Consider the following 15688-nt stretch of genomic DNA (forward strand, 5'->3'; position numbering starts at 1 on the left):
TCACACACTCGCTGGCAAAATGACAGAAGAACTGGCCAGGGCCATGGCTGCCACATGATATCCAAGCATTTCCTCCTGTCTTTTAGGCATAAACTAACACGAGTTCTTGCTCTTCTCTTTCTGTTTCTCAGAGATGGAGAGTAAGGATCATTCTCTGGTTTCACACTGGTCTCAGTTAGTAATACAATACTGTGTAGTACATCCAATATCAATGTATGCTCCTTTATGATTATTAATGGTTCTCTGGCTTTGAGACAGAGGCATCTCTTTAGAGTTTAACATGTAAAAACAGCTGTCAACTGATAGTTGATTGTTGATAAAAGAGCCACCTTGCATCTGGAATGATGAACATGAAGCATTCCTCTTATGCTAAAACAATTAAATGTGCTCTTGACAGATTAATTTCCATGTCTTAGCTTTAAACCGGTTTAGATGGATTTGCAAATTAAAAGCCAATCAATAGTAGAACTAGAACTAGAAGTCTGTTCTTGCAGGGCCTCATGCTTGAGCTCAGCCAATCCTGTTCCTCAAGAAATCGGAAGGTTACTGAGGCAGATTTTATGTAACCAGTTAATGTGTTCCAGAATCCCTGATTAAAGCAATGAGAAAGACCTAGGGCTACCAGATTTGCAACCAGATATTGGCTCACCTTATGACTATGGAAGCAGAAAACAAAAGAAGCTAAGTCTTAAATAAGGGAAATAGTTCTCATCAGTCCTCACTGTTTAATCGGTCAATGACACCAGTAAAACTGATTCAGGATGGACAAATCTGAATGTAACCAAAATGAAATGTAAAGAGGACTGTCATTAAGACAACTCTCATTAGTGCACATTGATGGTATTCAAATGTTAATTGAACTTTTAAAAATATGCCTTATTGGTCCTGCTCCTATGATACACAAGATTGTTTATTCTTTGTTTTTAAGTGACTGTAACTCTCCCCACTTTAAAAAAAAGATCTTGGCAAGCCTCATAGAAGATTTCTCTTGTTCTCCAGTTTTCATCCTTTGTCATCTGTGCTCATTCCTTGCATGGCAAGGTTGCAATTTTTAAGCCAGCCTTAAGGGCAAGTTAATTTTCCACTGTATACAACATTTGGAATTAAACCTTCCTATGTTTAGTCCTGCTATATAAATATATTATCTTTCTTTAAAAAGCAGACCAAGATTATTACTACTAAAGCCCATATTTTAGGGAGTATAATAAAGGCATTAAATACAAGCTACCACTTAGTCAAGTAATTTAACCAATATTATACTAAACAATATTGCTTATCTACCAACTCTCTGGAAAGCAGCACTGAAAAATCTGTCTATTACATACACAACTATGTTCTACTCTACTACTACAATACATGTATTTGGAAACAATTTGTTGCTCAATGTGTGGAGTAACGCAAGAGAATCTACTACTGGATACTAGATTTCTTTAGAATGAACTCACACATCATTTTTGAAAGGAATTGGACTGACTCAGACAACCAAAGCTGACAAGTAACAGACAACTAGTTCTCCTAAGCCAATTTTTCAGATGCTTGAAAATGAGCTCAAACATGAAAAACATTAAAGATCTGTGGGTTTAAAATGCTAGCATTTTTCAAAATTCTTGCAGCTGTTTTTCTCTTTAACTAATTAGCTTTATATATCAAAAGAAAGTATGCTTCAGGACTTTTTAACTGACATCTTCTTTGAATTTAATGACTAGTCTTCCTAATCTACACTTATATCCACAGATTTCATGAAGAAAAAAATTCAAATACATTAACAATGAGCAGTGCTGCAAAGTGTTTACCCTTGATTCAAATTATACTTTCAAAAATCAAGCAGACAGTTGCCGAATTCTGGCAACAGCTTTGTGGAGAAAATCTGGAATATAACTATGAAAAAAGTCTATTCCAAATATATATGATTCCAAGATAAAAACTGTCCAAGACAGCTTATACCAGGCAACTCCCTCCAGAAGTCTCTAATATAAAATAAATACAAAAATAGGAGAAAAGACTTTAAAGCCTACATTAAGTAGGAGACTCTTTCAAATTATTTCCCAGTTTATTTTAATTTATGATAATTTTAAATTCTATTCAGCTGATGTCCCTTCATATAACTCCTAAGTAACTAAATGTTCAAATTATAAGAAATATGATTTAATTAAAGCTAGTACTTTGATTTCCTTTAATTCTTCTCTAACAAAAATAATGTGTTGGAGGTATATTTAACACTCAATTATAATTTAGCAATTACCACATTAAAAAAAGGCATGCAAGGATTGGAGATGATGATGAAGTGGACAAAACATCCAGTGTTGCTGCTGCTTCTTTTTTTTAATATCTACAAACTTTTCCAGCACTGCTCATGTGTTCAATAATATTCATATGTATTAAAATATTAATCTAAACCAAAGGAAGTACTTACCAGCAGCAACTACGCCCGGGGGGGGCGAACCCACTTCGCCCCCACTGGTTTGACTCATGGATGCTACTGAGAGTTCTCTGGAAGGTGGCAGCTGCAGCTCCTTAGGGAGGAGATCATAGACTGATTCTGCCAATGAGAAATAGAGGTATTTATGAGCCAAACCAAATGCTCATTGCTATTTAATAACAAAACATAAATAAAGAAATAAAGGCAGTTGTCACTAGTCTCCATATGTAAAACCAAAATTGTTAAGAAACATGCATATTTTAAGCCTATAGAAGAACAAAGATACATATTTTTGCATCACAAATAAAAGCAAAAAATGCTGTCTGACAGTTAAAAGCATTACTGAATACCTTTGATCCAATCTTTCATATATTTACTCCCCAATATTAGAGAGTTAATTATGCTTTGTGCCAGAAAAATAAAAGTTTATGGGAAAGAATTCTGTTCTACTTTCTATCATATTCTGTTTTCCACAATCCAATTCTCATGAAAAGTTCCCTTAATATGTATACTAATCTACAATAATTTCCTATTGCACAAAAAAAATCTGATTCAAGAAATGTGATTATTTTGATCCAATCTAAACAAGCAATTATTTAGGACATTTTTTAACATTTATGTATACAGTATAATGTTCTACTTATTTTAATCAGCTTTATTTAATTAGATCATTAGCATGATCATACAGGCCTATTTTAATTTATCCCATCAATCTGTCCTACTCTCAGTTTTAAAAAATTAACCAATAATTTAATATAACAACTATCACTGTTGTTATGATGTTCCTACAATCTCCACTGAGGCCAAAACAATTTGCACATACATGGATTACTTTCTAGGTCCCCTCCCAAGTACAGTAGAAATGCCAGTATTTTTTGAGTCTGACTCAGAAGCAAAGCCTCGAGTAAGTTTGTGGTTCAAATCAACAGGAAGAATGAGCATTCAGTTTAGCTTTACTTACTTTCTCCATGCAATATTATTAAATAAACCCTTGTACAAAACTTCAGTGTATGGAAGGAAAATGTGGACTGGTGCCCTGCATGCTGACCGAGGACAGAGAATTAAGCTCAGCCGCTGCAACGCCTGTAGGAGGGATCCTCCTCTACCTCACCTACTCTGCACAAGATGAAAGATTACTCTTTAGAGAGAAACTACCATAGGACCCAAAACATTTTTTTCCTGGGGAAAACATTTTCCTTGTTTCCTTCAGTATCACAGTTCCATGACACAACCACCCAAGGTGTAGAAATGTTCAACCTATTTTTCACTTTAGATAGCTTGGCAGAGTGAAGTCTTTGAGAAGTTCAACATATATTTTAAGCCACATATAGTAAAAAAAAAAAAAAGAGCATCAGTTTAAATCATTCTGAAATTTGGGTCCTCAAATAGTAAATTAATGACTGAATTTTCTTTTGGAAAAGGCCTGTGATATTCTGAATAGCAGAACTTCAAATTAAAACATTATACCATTTGGAAAATAAAACTGAAGGGAAGAATGCAACATTTCTCATAAAATTCATTTTTCCACTTGACGGATCAGATTAGTATCATAACTCTCAGAAAAAGTTTCAACTAAATATGAATGTTAGAAATCCCACATAAAAAATGTTTCACACTTCAACATTTTGTCCTAGGTCCAGTTTATACCATTATAGTACATTCTTTTAAGGAATATACCGAGATATTCGTGTAAATCTCAATCTCTGATCACTAGATGGATCATAAACCACAGGTTGAGCACAAGGATCCACAAATGCATTCACCAGCTCCTCAGGATGAGTGCATTCAATTCAATGTTTTTATGTTCTATTTCCATTTTGATTTCCAAGCAAGAAACAAACTGCAGGAGCAATTGACAGGAGGACTGGTTTTTAATCTTATCTTCTTAAAGCCCTGCATAAATGAAAGATGATCCTGCCTTTTTCCAAAGTCCACTCTGCATGACTGAGGACATAAGAGAAAAGAGGATTGGTGACAATCACAAAGAATGCCATTAGTGAGCCAAGCCAATATTTATAAACTTCTGCTGGACAATAATTTAAGACTAGCATAAGAAAGGACTTCTCCCAACTTGCTGACTTAATTGAACTCAGAAGCAATTATTAAGTAATATTTATTCTGTGAACTGTTGCTGCCATTTAGAAATCAATATTCTTTTTTCTATTATGGTTCTTCAAGTGTAGATCTCGCCATGTTTAGCAAAATTGCAGAAAAAGATACTGGTTGTACATTAACCTTTGAAAGGATTGCAGCAGCCAGGAATAAGGGAGGGGGGGGACATTCTACATGTAACCCAGCATCTTTTTCTACTATTCCTTGATGAATTAAGCTCATCTACTTCCAGATAGTGAAATTAAAATAGTGCAACTTGTGATATTCTGTACATAGAACTTCAAAGAGACAGGGCCTTATTATAAGAATACCAAAGTTTCAAAACAAAACCACCAAAATTCTATTATTACCTTATTTCCAAACTTTGCTAATACAATGCCTACTCTTGTTAGACTTGAAAGATAGAGCAACCCTTTATTCTTTGATTGCATTTTTCCAATCAGGCATTTCCCATTTTCATTTGCTTGAAGGATTTAAAATAAATCCATCTGCTTGAGTAAGGGCCAAATATGTGGCAAGAAGTTAATTCTCCTTTTTTCACTGCTCTCTTTTGTTTCCATAATTAGAGACATGTGGCCTACAGAACTAAAAAGAAGAAACCTATACCATGAATACAACCACTTGCAATAAAAAAAACATACTTAAACATGAAGAAATAGTCAGCAATGACAAAGGTGAACAATGCTGAGTCGTCTTTAAGGTACTGGACTTGAGACCAATGCTGAAATTCGCTCTCAGTCACAGAAGATCAAATTATTTCTATGTACAATGAACCATATAATGGTGGTTATGGGGGGAAATATAGAAAGAGAATGCTATTTACCCAACCTCGGACTTCTAAAGGGAAGAAATGGGATGGGCAGATCAACGGCCCTTCTATTTCTACTCCATATCAGTTATTCTTCAGACCCAATTATGCACAAGCTGTGGTCCAAGAACAGAACCCTGATGTTGATTTCTTACTTAGTGTTCCTCATTTGCAAATTTACTTGTCAAAGATAGTGTTTTCTATCAATACACAATTGATAGTGTATACACACAATTGATAGTGTGTACACAATACACAATGCTTAAAGCATTCAACCAAGAATGCTTTAAGCATTCAACAAAAATAAACTTTTCTGAAGCCTGTTATACTGTTCCAGTATGAAAGGCATATGATGTAGCAGGAAAGCAGCTTGGACAAGCATGGGAAATGGCTCAGTGAGTAGCTTTAGTGTCAAGACAGAGATCTAAAGACAAATAGACACATTAAATAATCCCCAGTTCTAATCATTGCTAATACTATCAGGATTTCTGTCTAATATATGTAAGAGTAAATCAATTCTTTCATTCCTAATAATCAAACTGGAACATCCAGTCCACTGCAGCCCTGATTTGTGGGAGCTCCTAATTTCCAATCCTGGAATTAAGCAAACAATTCTATTTGCTTAAGTGTACTTAAATCGTACTTATTTGCCATTTCTCAATTAAACTAGTGGCAAACTAGTCTGAATTTTGCAAAACTCCACAAGAAGTGCTGCTGGATCAAAAAATGGAAAGTAAGACATTAGAACCTTGGCAGAAGAGAAAGTAAACCAAGAATCAACCATATTCTAATCATGATCTACTGCTAGCCTTCTTTCACGTAAAAAGCACACCGTGAGATGAAAACAGCATATAAATTTGATAAACAAACAGGCTTGCTTTTTTTTTTTTTTTAATTTGATTTATATGCCGCCCTTCTCCGGAGACTCAGGGCGGCTTTTATAAATTTTCATTGCTAATTTTCTTGGCAGGTTTTCTACTGCCTTCTCCCAAGGTATCTTTCTCAAATTCCCAGACTGAAGCCCAGGGAGTGTCTGTAGTTTCCCATCCAATCAGCTGAGAAATGCAACCCTTTTTATTTGGGCCTTCAATATCAGTCAAGGTCAGCTAGGCTCCCCACCTGCTGAGGGCTATGCCAAATCTCTCTCATGTCTCTGGAATTAAGGCGGGTATTAAGGAGTCTGAGAAATCTCTGATGGTTCTACCTTGCTAGGGCAAACTACCAGGCACATGCACTTAATGCCGAAGCATTCAGATCCTGTCTAAGCCCCTTTCTGTGCTCCAATAATGCCCATACTCGGAAAGTCCTTGCCAAATTCTCAGTAGAGATGACTATAAATAGATTTGCTATTATTGAAGTGTTTCTCAATTTATAGTCTGTTCGGTAGTAAACACAGTCTACTTCAGAAAGTCCACCACTGTTATTTCCCTGCTATGCCACAGTTCTCGGTTAGACAGGAATGCTTGTGTATTTGGTTTTTGTATTTATCTTTTAAAAATATGAAAGCTAGTTATGAGCAACTGAATCAAGGATCAATTATTCATATAAACTGCCAAATTAAACTTCAATTGTCTAAAACAAGAACATTTTATCATGTTTCCCAGTAATTATTGAATGCAGCAAGCCACTGAATAAATATATTGTACATTCCTATAAATATGTTACCATACAAGAATTTTTTTTAATCCATGTTGCTGCCATGATTATAATGTAAGATATAAATGATAACAGATGCAATACAAAATGAGGAATAAGAAAGGCAATAGTTTTGTATTTACTGTGGCAGCCAAGATAAATAAATTTCCTGGTTTCCTGCCACATCTTTGACTTGCAACCTTCCTTCTATACTAAGAACCAAATCAATGCCACAAAACAAATTTGCAGTATAAACCTTATTAATGCATTTTTGCATTATGTGCATTATTTAGTTTGTTATATCAACTCTTGCAACTGACCAAAGTAGTCCAAGCATCAATCTAGCACCATCTGATTTAAAACTCTGTTCAGCCATTAGGCCCCCTGAGAGGCACCCCGTCTCTTACCAGAATCTACTTTATAAGCTTACTGCAAAACCAAAGAGGATTACACTATATATTGCCTTAAGCACATGACATTGAAGATGAAGCATGTATTACAGTAAGTACTTAGATAAGCACTACATTATTCCTTTAGTTTATTTTTAAATTGTGTTTACAACAGAAGGAAATAAAGTCAATCAGATAAGGCTTCTAGATAAAAGACAGGCATGCTTTAAAATGTCCTGCATTGCTTTTTTTATTGTTACATTTTGGGTGAAAGAATGTTATGCTAAATATATACAAATGTTATGCCCACTCACCCATGCAGAGCGATATCAAGCAGAGGAACTGCCATGACAAAAGAGATCCTGATAGAGATGTACTATGGACAGATAACTGAGGTGCTAGACTCTGGGAAATCCTATCAGTGGCAGGAAAGGGCTGAAATGAAAGACATCACTGAAGACTTGATCATAGCAGCAGCAGAACAGGCATTAAGCAGCAGAGTCGCAGAAGCAGAGGTCTACCACGCTAGACAGAACTCAAGGGGCAGACTACGTAGAGAAGCCTCAGAGACAGTCCAACACATGGTGGCAACAGGCAGGAACAGCATACACTAACAGCACAACCAAGTAACTGACATTGTGTACAGGAACATCTGCATAAGGTATGGGCTAGACCGCCACAAATACAGAATGGGAGATTACACAGAAGGTTGGGTACAATAAGAGAGCTAAGATTCTGTAGGATTTCCAGATCCAGATAGATAGACAGACAGATACTAGTCAACCAATCAGACATCATGGTAGTAGATGAGGACCAGAAGACAGTGATGGTGAGAGATGTAGCAATATCAAGTGACGGCAACACTTGACACAGGAAGAAGTATGAGAAGATGGAGAAGTACCAGGGCCTGAAGTAGGAACTAGAGGATGTAGAAAGACCAAAGCTATCCAGCAATGCTAGAACTTGAGGCTGTGAGAGGCTCCAATAGATCCCAGAAACCACCTCAGAGTTTTCTCTCCAGAGGAGTGCCTTGTTAAGAACAGCTAAGATACTGCACAGAACCCTCAAACTCCCAGGTCTCTGGTAGAGGACCCCAGATTGAAGAAGATACAGCTCACCCACAAAGGTGAGAATATTGTGTTTAAAAATATTTACCTAAAGCTATGAAAATGACTGAAATTGTGTTTATTTACAAAATGACTAATACTTCAACATACAACATTCAGTGCATTTGCAACAATCAGCATTTTGATTTAGGTTTACTTAGCATTTTCTACTTGAATAATATTTACTATCATTCTTTCAGAATTATTTCTGAAAGCAAATACATTGTAAGATTATGTATATTTGCTTGGTTATCACCACCACGTGGCTCTTAGTATGATAATTGCTATCATTGAGCTAAATTAAATAAAAGGTTATCTGTAGTTGTCAGAGTAACTTTTGCTAAAGATTTAACAACTATTTGTAATAAGAAGATACTTTTAAAGTATATTCCATAGAAAAGGGAACTAAGAGAAGGATGTATAGCAAAAATGACAAAATATTTTTAGGAAGACAGTCAAGCACTACCTATCAGTTCACAAGCCTCCTGTACACCACAAAACAGCTAATGTGAACAGTAAACAGTTTTTCTACTAGTGTGGTAAAAAACCCCACACTAATACCAATTTGAAAATAAGCTTCCCAAATTCAAAGCTTCAGGTAAACTGTGATAAATCAACAGCTTGATAAAAATCTGAAGTTACTGCTAGAATTGATTGAAGTAATATTGAGCAAACAGTAATACCCAACAGAATTTGTCTACACAATTTCTGTTAACAGGCATTTTCAACAATTTAACTTATTTTACATTTGCTACTCACACTTAAGATTGCCCACTTGCTGCTACCCTACAGTCACCTACCCCCCAAAATAGAAATTTAATGGGACTTTTTTGGTTACTAGATCTTCTCTAACTTCAAGGGCAACCAGGCAGACTCGGTTTTTAATTTTTCCCACGCAGCCCCACTCCCAGCATCAAGGCCTCCCAGCCTCTTGAGAGGTTGGTGAGAGTTTTTCTTTATTTCTTCAGCCAGAGGAGGGGAAAGGGAGGAGGGCCGCCGGCGCCCCTGTCCCAGCCTCTTTGGTACCCAGCCTCTCTTTCGCCCTGGGGGACGGCTCGGCCAAAGCCACCCACCACCGACCGGGCGCATTTTTCCGCCGCGTGTATTTGTGCCGCCCGGCTCCGCTTTCCGGCGCCAGAGGAAGGAAGGCACGGCGAGAAGCCCGGCCTCCCTCGCCTCCGGACCGCCTTTCCGGGCGCCACCTCCGTCCCTCGGGGGCTTCTGCCTTCGGACGTCCCCCCGGCGGCACCAAGCGAGGCCTCCGCGCACCCACAGCCGCCCGGCCCTGGCTGCTCCCGGGAAGCGGGTCTGCGCGGCCGGCGGGGCTCGCAGACACCGGGCGACGGCCTGCTGCGAGGCTCCAACCGCTCGGCCGCCCGCAATCCGGCCCGGACGGCGCCGGCTGCGGAGAAGGCCCTGCGCGGCCTCGGCGGCCGACTCACCCTTGGAGTAGAGGGACTTGGGCGACTCGAGGTCGAGGTCGGCGCTGAGCAGAGAGATGAAGTCCGAGGGCATCGCCGCTCCGGGGCCGCGCTGCGGGGGCGGACGAAGAAGCGGCTCCGCGGGCGCCACTCCAGCCGCCGCCGCCGCCGCCGCCGCTCCTGACAGGAATCCGGTGGCTGCCGCCCAGCGGGACCGCCCCCTCGTTCCTAGCACTGCGCGTGCGCCGCCCGGCTCCGAGCGCGAGCGGCGGCCGTAGGAGACCGAGAACGCGGCGACGAGTGCAAGGCGCATGCGCCCCGCCCGAGAACGTGGGGAAATCCTCGGCCTTCGGGATCCTTCGACCCCTGCGCACCGAGAGGGAAATGGAGCGCGCATGCGCTCGGGCCTGCCGTGCCTGGGGGGAGGGCGGGATCGCAGCGCGAAACAGTGTTTCTGCGCTTGCGCCCCTAAAACTGCCCGGGGAGGGGTCGCGAGGGCAGAGGCGCAGTAATTAACCTGCTCGGTGCCCCCCCCGGGGGAGGTGAGAGGGCGGAGCCGAGGGAAGAGCCTCGCTTGCCAAAGGGGCGGGGCCTGAGTAGGGAGGTGTGGCGCCCAAGTGGTGGGGGGGGTAGTGGCGCCAGGTCGGAGCGACTCCCCCCCCCCCCCGCCAGGACACGCCGTCGAGTCCGACTCGTTCAGCGGACCGCAACACGCAGTCAACCCAACGTGCGTCCCGGGTTTGCCCAGGGCCCTGCGGGCTGGGTGTAGGGAGGCCGTCATGGAAGCGCTGGAAGCGAAGGGTCACAGCCAGGAGAGCAGCCAAGAGCCCGGCCCACCCGGCGGCAGCGTCCCCCCAGCAGCACCAGCAGCAGGCGGGCCCCGGTGGGGGGAATGCTTCCCTTTACCCGCCCCTCCTTTCCGTCCCGGCGGGGTGCTTTGAATGCCCTCCCCGAGTTCTGGGTGCCCTTCCTGAAAGCCCCCCCGCCCCCACCCCCAGCCTGCCCACGGGAGCCTTTTCTGTCTTGGGCGGTTTTCTCAGGAGCCGCCTCCGCTTTGGCTACCTGGGCTGCCTTTCTCTCAACTTTGCTCCACTTCTGGGAAGCCCGGACAAAACAACCGGGGCAGCCACAAATGCTACGGCCTGTGCGCACAATCCTGCTTAGCCAGGTGAATGGAGGCAAACCTGCATTTCCACATCTTGGCACTAACTTAGTGCCTGTTGCCTTGGCTGGGTTGTGAGATTTTGACTTGGTTGTGAAACTCCCTTTTGTTAATTTACAGCTCTGTATATTGTCTGAACCAGTAACCTGGGTTAATTCAGTAATCAGATTAAGAACGTTCAATAAATAATGTCATTTAAGTCATATGTGGCATCATTCCCATCAATCATTGGAACTGTTTTCTTCTGCAGGCTGTGGAAGCTTTATTTTTCCTCAAGAAGTATATTGTAAAATTTATAATATTTTGATACTGCTATGAATAAATGGCATTTCCACAAAGGACATCCATTTGTTAACTACAGAAAGTTCTATACACACACAAAAGTTTATTCAGTTAGATAGGAATTGTGATCCAAAACATCTGGAGAGCAGGTTGAGAATAGCCACTCTAAAGCTAACCTGGCCAAACCGAGCTAACCCCAAATACACACATTTATTTATTTATTTATTTATTTATTTACAAATATTTATATGCTGTCCTTCTCCCAAAGAACTCAGGGCGGCAAACACAAGTTAAAAAACATACAATGATAAAGGAAAATCCTAATTAAAAACCAATTAAAACAGGGACAAATAAATAATAAAACCCAAGAATCAGAATCAGTCCTTTTGTTGAAACATCCAAGTCTTTAGGCCTCGATGGAAGGAGCGGAGATCAGGGGCCGTCCGGAGCTTGGTGGGTAACTCATTCCAGAGGGCAGGAGCGCCCACAGAGAACGCTCTACTGGATGTCGCCAGCCGACATTGTCTGGTCGACGGTACCCTAAGGAGGGCAGCCCTGTGTAAACGGACAGGACGGTGGGAGGCGGGCAGGAGATGGTCCTGCAAATACCCCAGACCTAAGCCATGTAGGGCTTTATAGGTAAGTACCAGCACCTTGAAGTGGATCCGGAGGACCACTGGTAACCGGTGCAGCTCGCGTAGGAGAGGTGTTACGCGGGAGTAACGGGTAGCTCTCATAACAACCCGCACGGCCACATTCTGGACCAGCTGGAGCCTCCGGGTGCACCTCAAGGGCAGCCCCATGTAGAGGGAGTTGCAGTAATCCAAGCGAGAAGTAACCAGGGCATGAGTGACCGTGCAAAGGGCATCTCAGTCTAGGAAAGGGCGCAACTGGCGCACCAGGCGAACCTGCGCAAAAGCCCCCCTGGTCACGGCCATCAGATGGTCTTCCAGCGACAGCCGGGAATCCAGGAGGACACCCAAGTTGTGGGCCCTTTTAACGGGAGCAAGTACCTCCTCCCCATCAAAAGTGATGGGACCTCTAGAACATGAGGTGCTGGCATCCACAGCCACTCAGTCTTGGAGGGGTTGAGTCTGAGCCTGTTCCTACCCATCCAGGCCCCTACCGCCTCTAGGCATCGGGATATCATGGAAAGGGCATCCCCAGGGTGGTCTGGGGTGGAGATGTATAGCTGAGTATCACCAGCATATTGATGATACCTCACCCTGAAACCACAAATGATCTCACCCAGCAGCTTCATAGAGATGTTATAGAGTAGGGGGGAGAGAACTGACCCCTGAGGCACCGCACAGGTTAGGGGCCTCGGGGTGGACCTCTGCCCCCCCCCGCCCATACAAACTGCGAGCGACCTGAGAGGTAGGAGGAGAACCACTGTAAGACAGTGCCTCCTACCCCCAACCCCCCAAGTCGCTGCAGTAAGATACCATGGTCGATGGTATCGAAAGCAACACTACAAGCCAAAATGGTTGCTTCACACATGCTTCAGCATAAACCATGGTTTACAACCATAAGGGCTTAGGGAGATGCAGGAATCTCAACCACACATAAAAGAGTTCCAGCCGTGCCTTTAGCACTAAGTCAGGTCAGTGCCCTTGGGACAGTCACTTTCTCACAGCCTTAGGAAGGAGCAATGGCAAACCATTCCTGAAAAACCTTGCTAAGAAAACTGCAGTGACCTGTCAGTTGCTCAGAGTCAGCCCTCACTTGAAGGCACACATACTACGTATGCCAGAGCTAGATGGGAGGACTCTTGACATACTGGTTTAGATTAAACCGTTTGATTTTAAAATAGTTATTTTATTCAGGGGCTGGGAGAGATTAGCAGGTGTTTCCTAATAGGCGGCAATCACGAGTCAGGAGGTAAATTATTTTCCAACGATCATGTGGAAAAATAAGGCAGAAGAGAATGCAAATCTGTCAACAGCCCAGGAGATTCAGGGCCAACTCCCCGGCATTTCCTGAGATGTTTCTCCCAGCAGGATCCCTAGCAGAAGGACAGCAGTGGACACACAGGCCGAGGCTGACGTGGCAGCTCAGGGAGGAGCTCAGCTCCAGCCTTGCACTCACTCTTCACTTTTGTGCTGCCCTTGGCCAGGTGAAGGTAAAGTGAGGAGGAGGAGGAGGAAAGGCAGGATGTTTGGAATCCCCTCCATCATGCATGGAGTCTGACTGTCTTGCCAATAAGCGATTGAGGGGGGGTGATATCTGGTCAGATAGGGGAGCAAATTCAGCGATGAGTGAGAAGAGACCAGACATCTCTGCCTGTTGCACCAGATCTGACAGGGTAGGCAGCTCCAGATCCCCTTGGTGCAGCCTTATGGGACTGAGCAGGTATGCCTAATCTGCACCTATGGAACCTCCTCAACCTTCTTAGCATCCAGAAAACTGCTGAAACCTGGCCTTTCGCCCATCCTTTGGATCAGGATGCTCTCACACTGCTATACAGGGCCTTGGTTTTTCTTCTTTGTATTGGGATATTTTTCATTTTGGTTATGGCTTTTTGTTTTCTGTACTGATTATTTAAGAGAAACAGACACATAAAAATTCTAAATAAATAGCACAGCCTTTCTTGCTGGAGAGGGGCTATGGCCTGCTGGCTTAGGAAAAGGGCGGCAACAGGCCAAGATGCTTCAAGGCACCAGACAGCTATAGTTCCTCTCCTTCCTTGGCCCCTCCCTTTCCATACTCCCCTCCCTTCTCACCCTCTGTCTTCCTTGGGTTCAGGGCTGTTAGGACTAAACCCTCCCTCCCTCCAGCTGCAGACAGCTGTGCCTGTCCATGCTCTTCCACAGCCAGGAAGACCTGCATGATGACCTCCTTCACCTTTCTGAGGGTTAGGGTAGTTGCTACCTTAACTCTAATCCTGTTAGTTAACTAACCTGTTAGTTGCTTCAAGATACTACAAGCAGGAAGGCATGTGGCAACTTGAAGCAACCTCTGCTCCCAGCGCCAGCCATCTTTAAAGACCTTGTTTGCTGCTTGTTACACCCCAGCTGCACCTCCTGATCTCTCTTCTGACACACAAAACAAACAATAAAATCCCAGAGCATCAGGCAATGGCCAGAAATAAAAACTGGCAGTAAAGAAACTGCTCCTCCCTTCTCCCCCCCCCACAAACTCTTGCCCAGGAACAGGGTTTCCGCTGCCGGACAGGCCTCTGACAAAAACAGGGCTGTGCTTTTTATGGCAGAAGGGAAGGAGACTTTGGCCAGGGGGCATTGGTCTCCCCTCCACCTGCTGGGCTCCACCCAGAGCTACACTCTGCCCCCACAGCAAGCTCTTTATTCTGTCTTCTTGTCCCGGCTGCCTCCCATGGCATCTTTAGAACTGTTTCACCTCTGAGGCAGAGACTGAATGAGAGGGACTCAGGAGCTGCTGGTATGTCTTTTGATTCAGTCTGTGTGATTCCACACACTCAACACCCTCGGCTGTAGCGAAAGGAACAGGCGGGCAGTTACCTCAGCAATGGAGTTGGCCCTGCACCAATTCCCCCTCTTGGCAGGTTAGGCCAAACACAAGTTACTCAGATAAGTCTAAATGGGAGCCCAGCCACAAGGATCAGCTCCAAACATGATGACTTTGAACAGGCTGACGGCAACTTTCGCTTTGTGCACTGGCACCAGCAGGAAAAATGTCACCCGCCCTTTTCCTTCACGCTTAACTCCTTTTGCCGGGTGTTCTGGATTGTTAGGCCAGGCAAAGGGCAGGTGGAAAAATGCTGAAGCCCCGAAGGGTTGAAGACTGCATCATTCCTCTTGAAAGAATCAAGGAACATTCAACCTCAGCCCATCACAGAGGGCAGAGTAGGGAAAACAGGAGACAGAAGCGTTCTGAATAGCAACCTCGCCATCATCCTAGCACAGTGGCCCCCAACCTTTTGGGCACCAGAACCGGTTCCTAGGAGAGAGGTCTTCCCATGAACCAGAGAGGGAGAGGTTTGACGCGCTGCCTGCATCCTGCGGATGGGACTTCGCTTGTTTGTGTTGCCCGGTTTCTGGCCTGCCATGGACCAGTGCTGGTCCACAGACCGGGGTTTGGGGAACTCTGTCCTAGTGATTAAATTCTACAATAAATAAATATATTGACAATTCCATCGCCCCTCCTTTTTGATAATTCATATTGAGCATAAACACACACACACAAAAGTTGGAGGCGTTGCCTTTATTTAAGGAAAAAAGCAACTGTTTGATGCAACTGATGGGCTGGAGTGGTGGGACAGGATGCGGAGAGGGGGGCTGGTATCCACTTCACATGTCTAGTCTTGATTCTGCTGAGTATATTCCAGTATCATATAATAAGACAGCATTATTTTAATTATTTCTTACATTTATAT

The 15688-nt window shown here is 43.3% G+C and overlaps 1 protein-coding gene across 5 annotated transcripts in view; it reads right to left on the reverse strand.

Moving 5' to 3' along the window:
• The window catches only part of NFAT5 (nuclear factor of activated T cells 5), a 46192-nt gene that overhangs the window by 29128 nt on the left and 1376 nt on the right, over positions 1-15688 (reverse strand). For 2 of the 5 annotated variants that reach the window (XM_034426711.3, XM_034426709.3), the window contains exons 1-2: positions 9912-10279; positions 2414-2539 (exon numbers count right to left, since the gene is read on the reverse strand). In XM_034426711.3, coding sequence (XP_034282602.2) covers positions 2414-2539; positions 9912-10203 — 418 coding nt within the window. In that variant the 5' untranslated portion in view covers positions 10204-10279. Of the gene's footprint in view, positions 1-2413; positions 2540-9911; positions 10280-15688 lie in introns of those variants that run through there. The other 3 variants (XM_034426707.3, XM_034426708.3, XM_087877063.1) reach the window with 3 other exon arrangements.

This window comes from Pantherophis guttatus, chromosome 11, assembly GCF_059756535.1.
Source record: "Pantherophis guttatus breed Tessera chromosome 11, ASM5975653v1, whole genome shotgun sequence".
NCBI classification, from domain to species: Eukaryota; Metazoa; Chordata; class Lepidosauria; order Squamata; family Colubridae; genus Pantherophis; species Pantherophis guttatus.